Here is a 13,423-nt window from a genome sequence, read left to right as displayed (position 1 = left end):
CCGGAGGCGGCCCGGTTCAAGCATAGCGCGTTCGAGGCGGAATGCTCCGAGCGCGTAAATTCTCATACGGCTCGGCGCTCCTTGAGTCACGACGGGCAGGGGCATGGCCGCCTGGCTGTTCTGCTCACCTTCACTGCTGTCCATGAAATCATCTGGATTTTGCCAGTTTCCTCAAGCCGACGTCGCCTAACAGCGAACACGCTCAAGGAAAGGACCGACGGCGTTTCCAGGTGCCAGTGCAGTCGGTGTCAGGATGGCCGCTATGGCTGCGGACCCTTGCGAGATCGAGTTCGACGTGTGGCTGGGTGGCAAGCTGAGGGACCTAAACACAGACGAGGGAGTGTTTGGCTCGTACATCAAAGGAATTCTGAATGGGGACGACAGCAATGACGAGAAGGCTGAAGCGCTACAAGATATTATCTCTGAAATCACTGTAAGTACTCACCCCGAGACAGTTTGTGGTCCCCCATGGGTCTTTTCTCTGGAACATTTTGTCTCCTTTTGGCAGCATGCTTGTTATTGCAATTGCAGTAGCCCATACTGTTTTGTTTTCCATTTAAAACCAATATTCTGTGGCCTGTAATTTATTTGCTCTATACGATTTGTTACGTACTTGGTTGACTAATTCTTTGCTTGCTTTTGACAGGAAAGCGATATAGCAGAGATCTGTAAAGAAATCCTCGACCATTGGCAGAAAACTGAAAGTTCACAGCGCACAAAAGATAGCACTGAGGAAATCGATGTTGAAAATAAACTTGTTAAATTATTAGAATCTCAAACGTTACAAACTGTTCAGCAAAGACAATACACCGAGGAAGAAAGACGAGTCCGCGAAGCCATTCTTGCTCAATATAGTCAAGTATGTAACTCTTGTGAAACTTATGAACTTTTATTTTTGATGCCGCCAATTCTGTCACTGTTTCATTTCCTTATATCAGATCCAAGTTCAAGAAGAGGCCGAATTCCTAGATGAAGAGGATGATCATGACGCTGGCTTGGAAAAAAATACAAATTTTTCATCAATCCAGCAAGCTGAGAAAGAGAGACGAGAACAAGCCAGGCTTGACAGTCATAAGAAGAAAGAAAAAGACAAAGAGGATAGGTATGCTTTACCCATCAAGAGAGCAAAGTATTTCAATTTGCTCTAGCTTAGTCATCTCAAATTTTTGAAATCAGTGAAAGAAACTAGTTTTTAGTTTATGCGTTTTTTATCCTTCAGGGAGAAACAAAAACAGCAACAAGCTGAGAAGAAAGAAAAACGCAAGACTCAGAAATCAGAACGCAGACGATAATGAAGATAGGCTACTGCTTTGCGTGGACCACTTGAGGGCCCTTGTCACTCCACACAAATGTAGAAGACTAACTTCCTTATATCATTTTTGCTTTCAAATTAAATTTGTCTAATTGAAAGTCAACATTATCCTTTATCCTTCAAGGTCTGAATGAAATTTCTGTGAAATGACTCTGTTATTTATTATATTTATTGTTAAAGTTATTTCTGGACAGAGTAGTTTTGTGTACAAAAAGAAAAACAAAGATTTCCAATGATATTATCTTCTAGTTTTGAATCTGTAGTAGGTTTCTAAATTTATTCTGATCAATATTTTAGAGGATTCTTTGTTAAAAATTTTGATAACAGAATTAGACAACTTAACAAAAATTCTTGCCATCAATTTCTATCTAGTAGGATCGGTCAATGATAAATCTCTAGCAAATGAGGGGGAGTGAGATTTTCTTATGGGGAACTGCAGTTATTTAATTGTTACCGTGTGCAAACACATAATTTATTTTAGATTTTACTCAATCTTAATACTAATACCATCAAATTGGTTATCATTTTCTTCTTGTTTTTATCAAATACTCTTTGTAAGTCATTTCAGATGAGAATGTTGAAGTCAATCATTTGAAGGCAGATGTATCTCTATTTTTGGCAGGCCAGGTCCAGGTGAAAAGTTGTTTGGGGTGGTTGCTTTTAACTATTTTCTGGCAAGTAAGATTTTAGTGCTGGCTGACATTTCCCAGCTTGGTTTTAGTGGCTCCCAAGAAGTGCTTGTTATATCCTTGAGAGCAGTTTTATTTTTTTGGAATAATGAAACTTGAGGCCACATTGAAAGAAGTTATGGTACTTGTGTGGTAGTAGTGTGATTTGAACCCTGTCCCTTTGGGCTTAGTGTAACCAGAGGAAAGGAAATAAATTTCAATGATAACATTGTTTTTCATACATGTATTGTCAAATATAACTGCTGTCAACCGAGAGAGTCAACAAACAATTTGGACTAAATCATTACAAAATGAGAATATAAAATGAAAAACAGCATGGCATTTGACACTAAAGAAAAACAGTCAGCACCTTGAGAGGAGAACTCATAAAATGCATCAAGATACTAAATTTTACAAAAAAGCACAGAAGGTAGTGGTAAAAGAAAACTAGGGTGGCTTCAGTTTTAAATTGGCAATGTCAGAACAAAGCCTCAGTTTGAATGAAAGAACACAACTAAACAGACAAATATACATATCTTGAACAAGTAAATGACAGCATTAATAACTCTTCCACCCATAATAAATGATTCATGTTGGATATTAATCAGGGTTTGCAAGAGGCACAACAATTTTCAAAACAGCTGTTTTTTTGTAACAAGTCAGAACTGACAGAATTAACAGAGCACACACACGTGTGAATTCCACATCAAATGTTATTTCAAGGCTCAGTAATTAGGTCCTGGTGTACAACAAACAGTGAATCAAACAGAAGTCTAGTGTCACCATCTAATTCTTGCCAAGTGGAAATTTCTCAAACTATTCTAACGTGTTTACTGGGCAGGCAGGTTGAGCAAGACACTCTGGCCTGTAGGAAGGTAAGACACTTGTCTTGACCTAGATAGTTGGTATGCAATGTCCTCTGCAGCTTCAATTCTTCTAAGCTCAACTAAACCTTCACCTGCATCACCAAAGGACTTGGCCAGCAGCACAGCAGCTTGGGCATCACCTTCAGCTGTAATAACAGCTGCTCTCTTTTGTTGTTCAGCCTGCCCAAGGAAAAAAAAAAATTGAGTCAACTGCTCACCTTGTTTACATCAACCAACACCAAATGAAGTCAGAAACAGCCATTTACCTTTTCTACAAGGAATCGTGCCCTCTCGGCCTCCTGCTGGGCAACTTGTTTCAACTCAACAGCCTGAGTGAACTCTTTGCCGAAGGTAAGATGTGTCTGAAAAGCATGACTCACATTAAAATTGCGTTCATCGGCATCACAATGAAGAAGTGGACAAGTCGCAAACTTACAATTGAGATGTCATCCAGGATCACTCCAAACTGAGAGGCTCTCTCCATGAGATCATCGGTAACCTTTTGTGAGACTAATTCTCTCTGGGTGATAAGTTCTCCAGCATCAAACTGAGCCTGTAGGTAAAAATTATAACATGTGGTATTAGTTATAACTTGCTTCCATTTTAAGAAAATCTGGAATAAAGAAATAAACTCACCACAACAGCCTTTAAAACTTCAGTGGTGATGGATGGAAGAACACGCTCAGTGTAATCTTCTCCCAGAATGGTATAGATACGTGGAAGCTCCTTCGGCACGGGTCGGAACAGGATTCGGAGTGTAATGTTGACATTCTGTAAATCTTAAAACAGGAAAAGAAAAGATAAGATAAATTCATACTCAAAGTAAATGGTAATACAAAGTTAAGATGAAAACACAAATAGAAATTACCTTTGCTGCCAGTTACAACAGGTACATTCCTAGCTCTACTACGGATGTCAAATAAAATGGGGCGCTGAACCCATGGAACAAAGAAGTGCGTACCCTCTCCAACAACTTCTTGTTTGACACCCTTAAACCTATCAAAGATAACTGCTCGGAAACCTCCATCAACTGAAAATGTAAATTAAAAGATAACATGTATAAATTTGCAAACCAGTCAATTTTTTGAAACAACTATTTGGAAAAAACAAGGTTTTAAAAAGAGAGATACGTTACCATTGAACAATGCTGAATTGACAATTGCCCCAGCTGTGGCCAAGCCCAGACCCAACTGGCTCATTCGAACAAATGTCTGTGCCATGTTCTGCGGAAAAGAAAACAAACCTTGATCCAATCGTTCGAAAAATAGTATTCTAGTGATTAAAATTGTTTTTATTCTGTATTGCTCCGAGCTTTTTTCCTTTCATAAACCACGAAATGGTAACGAAGCGTTGCAAATGAGTGTCAACGTAAATCCCTCAAATATCATGGCAGGATGAACGTCGAGCTCGACCGACAGGCAATGCCCACCCGGGACGCAGAAGTGGCGAAACGGCTCACGAAAGCACCGGGCAGACGGTTCCATTCATTGACACCCAGAGCGGAGCAGCGCACCGAGACGGGTGTCGAGTGCAAGGTTATTGTCGGGCACAGTGCTAGCGGGGCCGCGTCCCGCACACTGCCAAGGCAGGGCCAAGGGAGGCGGCCAGCACTCGAAAAGGGGGCACTGCCGCGAGGCAAGGTGCAGACAGCGCCTGCCGGGGAGCCCCGACAAAATGAAGGGCCTCTGCCATAACATTCTGTGGGATTGCACCAGCATGGGGGCCGGCGCAGCGCAGCGCAACGCCCAGCACCCTGCTTCAGTGGCAGCAGAAAAACGCGTCCGGCAACAGGGACGCGGTGACCCCTCGCGAGCGAGGACACCGGGACCCGTCTCTTTACCTGTGGTGATTGTGCTTCCTGCTGGTGAAAACTGTTAAACCTCGAGTTCAAAGGTTCTTTCGCACGGTTCCAGGCACCACGCTAGTCCACTCCGCTTCTCACTTCTCACTCCTCTCTCTCCCTTCTCTTCTCTTCCTCCCCGCAAGCAGACGACACTGTGAATAGCGCAGTCACGTGGTGTCTGACGCAAGCCGACGCAAGCCGAGGAACCTCGGTCGTTTCGAAGCTGAAACGCGACATCCGCCGCTCTGCTGTGAAAATGAAGTATTTTAATTCATTTTATCTGTCTCTTTACTTTCCACTGCTCATCCAGACCGACTGTCAATGTTTTGCTTAAAAATGAATGGTTTTACTGCGTTTAGCTGTCCTGCGTGCTATTTACAGATGCACACACATTCGGATTGCTATTCCAGTGCGGCAGTATGAGAAATTGGACACCAGAGTGGCTGGCGCCTGAGCGGTAGGCAGGCCCGTCGACCTGGGATGTCTCGCGTGGACACCTATCTCACGATTCACAGGCGCTTTCTGAACGAATGCCTCAAGTTCGTTTCGGGAGTCCGTTCGGCGCCTATGAGCGCGTATGAGCGGTGTAGCGAACGTATGCCGAAACAAAAGGCAGAAATTCAGCCAGAACTATTCTTCCGAGGGAGGTGACAGTCAAAACGAGAGGCTCCTTCCCCACTATTTGGTGCCTGAGAATTTTTCTGTAAGAGTAAAGGGCTATCTTATTTGGAAGCTAGGGTCGGTTTCAGCGAGGGTTCGATTTCCGGCCACGGCTAAATGGACCTAACTTGGCATGGAGAGAACACATCAGAAAAGTGACATACTCGGTCGTGCTAAAATTCTCGCGTTCGATGCCGACTTTTTTCTGTCAGTGTATGGGGACGTGATACTAACGTGCAGAGTGACGCAGCATGGCGATTAGCTCAGCCGCCAAACAGGACCACGCCTCCCTCCCTCTGTCTCTCTCTCTCTCCCTCGCACGCGCTCCGCCGCCCCGGCCGGCCGTGTGCAAACACAGCCTGCCACCCCCGCCGCGGCCTTCTGTTTGTTGTTTTGCCGGGAAGCCCCAGCTTCCGTCCGAAACGGATCGGGAACTCGGTACTACAAAGTGGCATCGGGCCGGTGTACCACACTTTAATGTGCTGGCGCGCACTCGGAGTGGCGGGCCGGGGCGGGGCGGGGCGGGGCGGGGGGCGTAGGGGTCCCTGCTCACCCTCTCTCGGTACGCGGTCCGACAGTGCCCGAGGCCCTTCCGACGGCCAGGAAAAGAACACCCTTTTTCTGGGAGAGCGGGAGCGTTTTCAAGTTCAAGCTCAGAGGCGCTGGGGAGCACTGTGAAGAATTGCTGTCCTTTCATGACGAAATCCTGGAAAGTAAGGGAGGGAGAGAGAGAGATAGAGAGAGAGAGAGAGAGAGAGAGAGAGAGAGAGAGAGAGAGAGAGAGAGAGAGAGAGAGAGAGACGAAATACTAATCGAGTGCTCATCGTCAAAAACACGGCGACTATTTTCGAGCAGGACTCGCTGTTGCCGCCCGCCTCCGCACCAACGCAAAAGTCCGGTCGATTGCGTTAATAAATGAAGGGTCGGTGCGGTGGATCCGCGTTGCACTTTTCCAGGTCACGCTGCATCCGACGTTGTCCCGGCCGACACCCCCGGGCCGCCCCCTCCCCCTCCCCTCCGCGTGGCTCGTGCCAGGCGTGCCAGTGTGCCAGCTCGTGCCCCTCCCGGCGGCGCGGCCCGCAGCACCGCCAGCCTTGCGCCGGCCCGGCCCGCCATGGCTCCGCTCAGTGCAGAGCCAGGGGTCCGCCGGGAAACACCGAGTGTCCTCGCCCTCGCCGTGCTCGCCGTCCTCGCCGCACGCCGCCAGCCAGCACGCCGAGCAGCACGCGGTGCCGCCCTCGCCCTCCAGGACGCCCTCCAGGACGCCCTCCAGGACGCCGTCGACGACATCGGCGGCGGCGACGCGTTCACTGTGAGTCCACTGTCAAAATGAAAATGTTTCGTCGAAAACGAAATGTTAGTTAAGTTGACAGTAGGGAAGTCCTTTATCTAAGCGGTGCGTGACATTACGAAGAAAGTCAACTAAATTTTAGTTATCGCGGTTGGCATGGTGCTCAATGGTCACGTGGTTGAAGCTCGCGTGTGCCGCGTGGCGCTCGTGACAGCTGCGATACCTGGAGTCGAGACCGCACTTCGATCTTCGAGTGTAGCACTGTAGGCACACCGTAGGCGCGTGGGATTGTTCGTCCTTGGCGGCGCCGGCAAGTGTCCTTTGACATTTTCTTCGTCGCGGCGGCGGGGCGGTTCTCCACCTGCCGTGGCGCCGTCTCTCTCGCACCCGGACGCGCCCGACGGCCCGCCCCACGAGTGCGAGAGAGACAGAGTCAGTCATTGGGGCGCCGACTCGCCGGCATGACGGACTGCCATTGATTGGACTTCCCTCCCTTCGCCGCTCTGACTACTAGTGTAGCGGTCGAAATGAGACTGACGAGAAGGCCAAGACGGTGTAGCGGCGGCGGAGTGGCGGAGGCCTGGCCTACACTGATGCGTAACTCCACACTAACGGCGCCAAAACACGCGTGGCGGCGCCGACGAGACCGGCGCTTTCGTCGCCCCGCACAGTGGGCCAGAAGACCGGTGGAGGCGGCCAAAACTCTAGACGCGTTTTGAGCTCCAGAGTCGCTAAATGGGCCTCAAACCGAAGGTGTGACCCCACCAATGGATTGCTCTCCGAACGAGGAATCCATTGGTGGGGTCACACGTGCGGTTCGAGTCCCGCTTAGCGACTCTGGAGCTTAAAACGCGTCTGGAGTTTTGGCCGCCTCCACCGGTCTTCTAGCACACTGTGCCCCGTCCCTCTCGCGCTCGCGGGGTCGCTCGGACTCGGCCGCCCCGCCTCTCTCGGATCAAAGAGCCGAATTCCGAGCAACTTTCGGCGGAGGCGACAACAGCCGCAACACGCACACGCGACGAGCGGGGTGGAGTCAGGGGGGGGGAGCACAATCCAATTCTAAAATCGACTTTACGCGCGAAACGATGCTTGTAAGTTGACGGGCTCCGTCCCGGCGTGCCCCGGGCCTGCCCCAGCTGGGCCCTTGAATCGTAAATTGTGTCGGAAAAGTGTCTTGGCGGCGCCGATCTAGGGACTAGGGGCCGCTGGGGGACGCTCTGGGCTGCTCTGGGCTGCCCTAGGCTGCCTGGGCCATCGGCCGTTTGTCACCACGGTCTTTGTCGTGCCACCGCCACCGCCCTGCTCTGTTAGAAACGGTTAGAAAGCGCAGCACACACACACTCACACACAACGCGGTATACCAATTTATTAAAATCTTATACTTATTACAAAATACTAGACTGAGATCGACAAAACGGAAAAGTCCACTAAATTCGAGCCAATTTGGACTCATGCTCTCGAATTTTAGCTTTCTCGGCACTGTGCGCTCCCCGCATTGTAGTGCTCAGCCGCCGAAATCCTGGGCCGCCTCGCCACTGCAACGACAACAACAACAACAACGACCACAACAACACGCGATAAATCGAACAGAGAGGCGCTCGACACGACGCTCTGCTTTGCTTTAGAGAGGCCGGGAGAGACCGGGAGACCGCAGCGCTAATGGCCCCCGAATGGCTCGGCAGGGCTCTCCACGCCGAGAGGCAGCGAAATCCCCGCAGCCCCGACAAAAAAACAAAACAAAAACAAAACAAAATCAGCCAACGAGTGGTTTTTGGGCCGCGGGCCACATGTCGTCGTGACCGGAAATTCAGCAGCACGGCCGCCGCGAAAATGCATCTGGCGGGTGGAGAGGAGAATGAGAGAGAGAGAGAGAGAGAGAGAGAGAGAGAGAGAGAGAGAGAGAGAGAGAGAGAGAGAGAGAGAGAGAGAGAGAGAGAGAGAGAGAGAGAGAAGGAAAAAAGGAGGGGGAGGAAAGACTAAAGTAAACGGATTAAGAGGAATGCGGCGCTGTGCGGCGGCACCAGGCGAATTGAGTTGGCCAATCTTGGGGTCCAGAGCGGCAGCGCCTCTCCGTCGCCGTATTGACCCCGTTGCTGTCGCTGTTTGTACAATGCTGTGCATTATGTACACTGCAGTGATTGCCCCGTCAACGGCACGCTGGCCGTCAGGGGTGCCACCACGGCACGGTGAGGCCGAGCCTGGAACTCAACGCGCACAAGCGTTTAGCAGCTCACGCTCACGGTTTTCAGGCGCGAGCGGGGGTTGGGATGGGATACTTTGGGGGAAAGACACATAAACACGTTGGTTCGGGGTGCAACATGCAAAATGCGAACACGCTGGATCATTCATCTAATTTAATTGCGTTACTGCGCCGACAAACGTTAAGATGACTGTTAAAACTTTAAGATGACTGTTAAAGGTACTTTTCCAAAAAAAATTTCCTCTTTTCTTTTGAAACGAAGGAAACGTCTCTCCATTATAAATTCTATAAAAAATACTAAGATAAACTGTAATTTTTTAATTTTTTTTATTTTTTTGAAAGGGTTGGCAGTTTACGCTCGGCTGACACACACCACACACGACAGCGATTCAGGACGAGACCGAGGAGCCCGAGAACGCATGGCCGGGCCGCAGCCCGCGACAACGCGCTGCAGCGCCGGGGGAACGGACCGCCATAGTTTAAAATGGGACGGACATTAAACTGACCAGGTCGCCGTCGACCCCGCGGACCACCACACTGTAACAAAAGGCGCGCCAAGAGACAGACGACACGCGCCATCGGCTTCATTACGCGACGCTCTTCGGTCAGCGGACTGATTGCTCTCTCTCTCTCTCTCTCTCTCTCTCTCTCTCTCTCACGGGGCGTTGCGCAGGGGTGCGAGAGAGACAGTCCGCACGGAATCGGCCCCGCGCGCCGCTCGCGGCCGAAATTAAGATAAAATGACTCGGGCTAGATTTGTCACAATGAGCGCGTACCGCGGCGCGGGGGGAGGGGGGGGGGGGGGGAGGGGGGAGGGCAAACACACCAGCAGGGCAGGGGGTGCAAATCGCGCAAATGGAGCAGCGGGGGGACGGGACGCTGGAACGCGATGACATTCATTCCCAGCATCCCCCTCCCCCTCCCCCACTGCCTGCCCCGGCACTGCCCCATTGTGCGCTTTTATTTTCGCGTGCAAGTTGCGTGGCCGTGCCGTGGCCGTGGCCTGGCGTGCCGTGCCACGCGCCCAATACACGTCGTCGGACCGACGCCACGCGAGCCGCCGCCCTCGCCACTGTAATATGAAGTTGGTGTTTATGGGAGTATGTAGTGCGGCGGGGCGGCGGCCGCGGCGTTGTGGTGTGCTGGCAGTGCTGGCAGTGTGTTGGCTGCACCGAGAAGTGGTGGCGAGTGTGGCGGCGGCGCGGCGGTCTGCAGACCGCGCTCGGCGGCGGTGGCGGTCTGCTTTGCGGCGGGGCGGGGCGGGCGGGCGGGGCGGGGCGGGGTGGCGGATGGGTCTGCTGGAGCCAATTATTCGAGCCACGGACGACACGGCCCGCTCGGCACAGAGGGATGATTCGGACTCGGCAAAGAGAGAGAGAGAGAGAGAGAGAGAGAGAGAGAGAGAGAGAGAGAGAGAGAGAGAGAGAGAGAGAGAGAGAGAGAGAGAGAGAAGAGCGGAGAGGGCGCAAGGGCGCAAGAAGGTCGCTGCGCTCGAGGGGTGCACACTGCAACGGATGAAAAGGTGCATCGCATCGTGCCGCCTGCCTTCCCGCCTCTCCAGCTGCCACAGTCGCCCCAGGCGATGACGCGGTGCCAAACGCACGGCTGCCGCCCCCGGCCGCCCCCCGGCCGCCCCCAGCCGCCCCCAGCCGCCCCCGGGCCCCGTCGGCAGGTGCTTCCACTGCTACTGTAATGGGCGGGGCGGGGCGGGGCGAGGCGTCGCGGTTTTCGCCTCGCCCGGCGCCTCCCTAGATTTCCCCCGTGGCGCAATACTTACTTGTAAAATCCACCACCTCGGCGCTGCTCCCCCCTCCCCCCACCCCACCCCCGCCCCGGAAATTGAAACAACACAAAGGGGGGTGGGAGTCTGCGGGGATCTCCTTAGAACGCCCCGGCGCTGATTGGAGTCCGTTTCCTCGCGGAATTATTGAGGACGCTTCCGGCATCCGCGGTGGGGATTCCCTTGTCGCAGAGCGGCGAACTGGTGGAAGGCCCGCAGTGGACTGATTGTGAATCGTCGCTCTGTCTCTCGCCCCATGAAAACGAGCGAGAGAGACAGAGCGCACAGTGGGCCAGAAGACCGGTGGAGGCGGCCAAAACTCTCAGCTCCCGAGTCGCTAAATGGGACTCGAACCGAACGTGTGACCCCACCAATGGATTCCTCGTTCGGAGAGCAATCCATTGGTGGGGTCACACGTCCGGTTCGAGCCCTTTTTAGTGACTCTGGAGCTCAAAACGCGACTAGAGTTTTGGCCGCCTCCACCGGTCTTCTGGCCCACTGTGGAGCGGCGAAAGCGACCCTCGGAATCCGTTTGCAGTGTCGCCACCACCAGTCCAGGCAGAAAGCTGCGACAGTGTGGCGGAGTCGTCCTCGCGGCCAACCGCTCACGCCCACACGGAGTGCACGGAGTGCGTGCTGCACTCGTGCTGCACGTTGCAGCGCGTGCACTCACTTCGCAGTGCTCTGCAGCGTCAGGGCGTTCCAAGAGAGGCCGCGCCCTGCCGCGCCCTGCCGCGCCCTGCCGCGTCCGTCGGGCCGGTCCGTGCGGCGTGTCACACCCAGCCAGGAAGGACCGTCACTCTCACGGGGCGTCCCGTCAGAGTGTCCAATCGGGCGGTTGGTAGCAACCGTTCGACCGCCGACCATGCCTTCGGTTAGACCCGAACCGCCCGCCGGCCGCTTCGGTTCGGTTACACCCGAACCGAACCGAAGGCCCGAGCGGTTCCCCGTCAACCGTTGCGTATTTGACGACGGCGGGACGGACGCACTCATGAGTTCGGCAGCCGTTCGAGAGTCGGCCCGAATGCACCTCGGCTGCCTCGGCTAGTTCCGAATCTTCTGTCTCTCTTGCGCACAAACCGAGCGGTTGCTCCCAACCGCCCGATTGGACACTCTGCGTCCCGTACACGGTGGCGAGAGAGAAGGGATAGTCGGCGGGAAGCTACAGGACGCGGAGCACGTTTCCAGACGCGGAGCCTCAAAAGGAAACGCCCCCTGTCCCCGGGAGCGAAAACTTCATCTCGGACCGTTTATACGAATGAATTCATGTTTTTTCTTCTTTTGGCGTCGAGCTCGCGATGCAAGGTCACGGCACCCGCCGTCTGGCCGTCTGGCGGTATCGCCGCAGCGGAGTGTGGGGCTCTGCTTCCTCTCGCCTCTGGGCCCTCTGGGCGGCCGGCCGGCTCAGCCTGCACCACGGCCTGCACCACGGCCTGCACGGCCTGCAGCGCGCCAAGAACGGCGGCATTCAATGCGCGCCACGCGACGTGTGTGTGTGTGTGTGTGTGGTGTGTGTGTGTGTGTGTGTGTGTGTGTGTGTGTGTGATGTGTGGCGTCATCAGGCGTCATACACTCATCCTTTTGTATGCAAACATGTGTCCCTGGCTGTGGCCGCTGTGCCGCTGTGCCGCTGGCCAATGGTCGGCCACCCCGCCGCGCGCCGCGTCACTCTCGCGTCATTACTCCCGAATGGCATCCATGTCCCTGCAGTGTAGAGTCCTCGATCCCTGGAGGCGATCTGGCTGCCTCGCTCCCACGCGGTCACCCAAACGGCCGCCGTGCGTCACGGGTCGGCAGGCGAAGCAGTAGTAGTGCGGAGGCTGGTGCCGAGCAGTGCGAGAGAGACAGGGCACACTGTTTGGATGGCATCAGCCTGGCATCAGCCCGCCGGGTTGCGCCGTTGCCCCTTACGGCCTCGGCCGGGTAGGCAGGCCCGCGACGCGGCCCAGCGCGACGGTACGGCCCGCCCACACGGGGCTCCGCGCGGCCGGCACGGCCAGCACGGCCCCCGCTCGGCTAGGCGCGCGTCTCGCTGCCAGACGACTCTCTCTCTCTCTCTCTCTCTCTCTCTCTCTCTCTCTCTCTCTCTCTCTCTCTCTCCTCTCTCTCTCTCTCTCTCTCTCTCTCTCTCTCTCTCTCTCTCACTCTCACTCTCACTCTCTTTCGCCCCTCGCGAGGCCTCCACCAGCAGGTGGATAAGCGCGCCCTGATGGGGGCCATCCCCCGCCGGGGGAACCGTAGGGAACCGCAGTCGAAGAAGCGACTGTGGAGTACGTTGTAGTATGTACGGCGCGGCGCTCGTAAAAGTTGCGGGAGACGTGAGCGCCTCCTTGGCTGGGCTGTTGCCTGCGTTGGCACGCCCGTGCGTGCACGCACACGCACACACAAACTCACACACGCACACACACACACACACACACACACACGCCGCGGTGGCACGCGGTAGGTATACGGGCGGGTTTTACAGTCTCCGCCAGTTTGTTAGTCTCGTCACTCCTCGGGCCGGCGCGGTGCTTGGCGGCGCGGTGCGGCCCGTATGCGCCAAACCGCTTCGAACCTTCAACCTTTACCGCCGCATTCGGTAGGATATCGACGGGGAGGCCCTGCCGTGGCAGTGCCGTGGCACTGCGTGGTGGTAAGTGGGTGCGGTGACGATGAAAACGTTCCCGACGAGCGGGGAGCCGACCGGACGAGCCGGCCGTCCGGGCCGTCGCACAGTGGGCCAGAAGACCGGCGGAGGCGGCCAAAACTCTGGACGCGTTTTGAGCTCCAGAGTCGCTAAATGGGACTCGAACCGAACGTG

The 13,423-nt window shown here is 54.1% G+C and overlaps 2 protein-coding genes across 2 annotated transcripts; one reads left to right on the top strand and one right to left on the bottom strand.

Moving 5' to 3' along the window:
• Window positions 1-66: 66 nt before the first annotated feature.
• Window positions 67-2,270, top strand: LOC117647694 (coiled-coil domain-containing protein 43). The gene is made up of 4 exons (XM_034389589.1): window positions 67-433; window positions 647-859; window positions 939-1,102; window positions 1,220-2,270. The coding sequence occupies exons 1-4, from the start codon at window positions 254-256 to the stop codon at window positions 1,290-1,292; spliced, it is 630 nt and encodes a 209-aa protein (XP_034245480.1). The 5' UTR covers window positions 67-253; the 3' UTR covers window positions 1,293-2,270.
• A 217-nt stretch (window positions 2,271-2,487) lies between these two features.
• LOC117647692 (protein l(2)37Cc) lies at window positions 2,488-4,851 on the bottom strand. The gene is made up of 7 exons (XM_034389587.1): window positions 4,687-4,851; window positions 3,982-4,069; window positions 3,715-3,876; window positions 3,483-3,625; window positions 3,283-3,399; window positions 3,113-3,208; window positions 2,488-3,026 (listed from the first exon to the last, which is right to left on the bottom strand). Exons 2-7 carry the CDS (start codon window positions 4,064-4,066, stop codon window positions 2,811-2,813), a joined length of 819 nt encoding a protein of 272 aa, XP_034245478.1. The 5' UTR covers window positions 4,067-4,069; window positions 4,687-4,851; the 3' UTR covers window positions 2,488-2,810.
• Between the last annotated feature and the right edge of the window lie 8,572 nt (window positions 4,852-13,423).

The sequence above is a fragment of the Thrips palmi genome, unplaced genomic scaffold (assembly GCF_012932325.1).
Source record: "Thrips palmi isolate BJ-2018 unplaced genomic scaffold, TpBJ-2018v1 HiC_scaffold_2, whole genome shotgun sequence".
Classification (NCBI taxonomy): Eukaryota; Metazoa; Arthropoda; class Insecta; order Thysanoptera; family Thripidae; genus Thrips; species Thrips palmi.
Note: the sequence above shows the minus strand (reverse complement) of the source record. Positions and strands in the feature narration are given on the sequence as shown.

Bases quoted from the DNA above. Each gene is read 5' to 3' on its own strand.
- LOC117647694 (XM_034389589.1), top strand. From the start codon at position 254: ATGGCCGCTATGGCTGCGGACCCTTGCGAGATCGAGTTCGACGTGTGG. The intron at 860-938 runs GTATGTAACTCT...TCCTTATATCAG, and splicing joins TTCTTGCTCAATATAGTCAA to ATCCAAGTTCAAGAAGAGGC. The intron at 1,103-1,219 runs GTATGCTTTACC...TTTATCCTTCAG, and splicing joins GAAAAAGACAAAGAGGATAG to GGAGAAACAAAAACAGCAAC.
- LOC117647692 (XM_034389587.1), bottom strand. From the start codon at position 4,066: ATGGCACAGACATTTGTTCGAATGAGCCAGTTGGGTCTGGGCTTGGCC. The intron at 3,626-3,714 runs GTAATTTCTATT...TCCTGTTTTAAG, and splicing joins TGTTGTAACTGGCAGCAAAG to ATTTACAGAATGTCAACATT. The intron at 3,027-3,112 runs GTAAATGGCTGT...TTCCTTGGGCAG, and splicing joins CACGATTCCTTGTAGAAAAG to GCTGAACAACAAAAGAGAGC.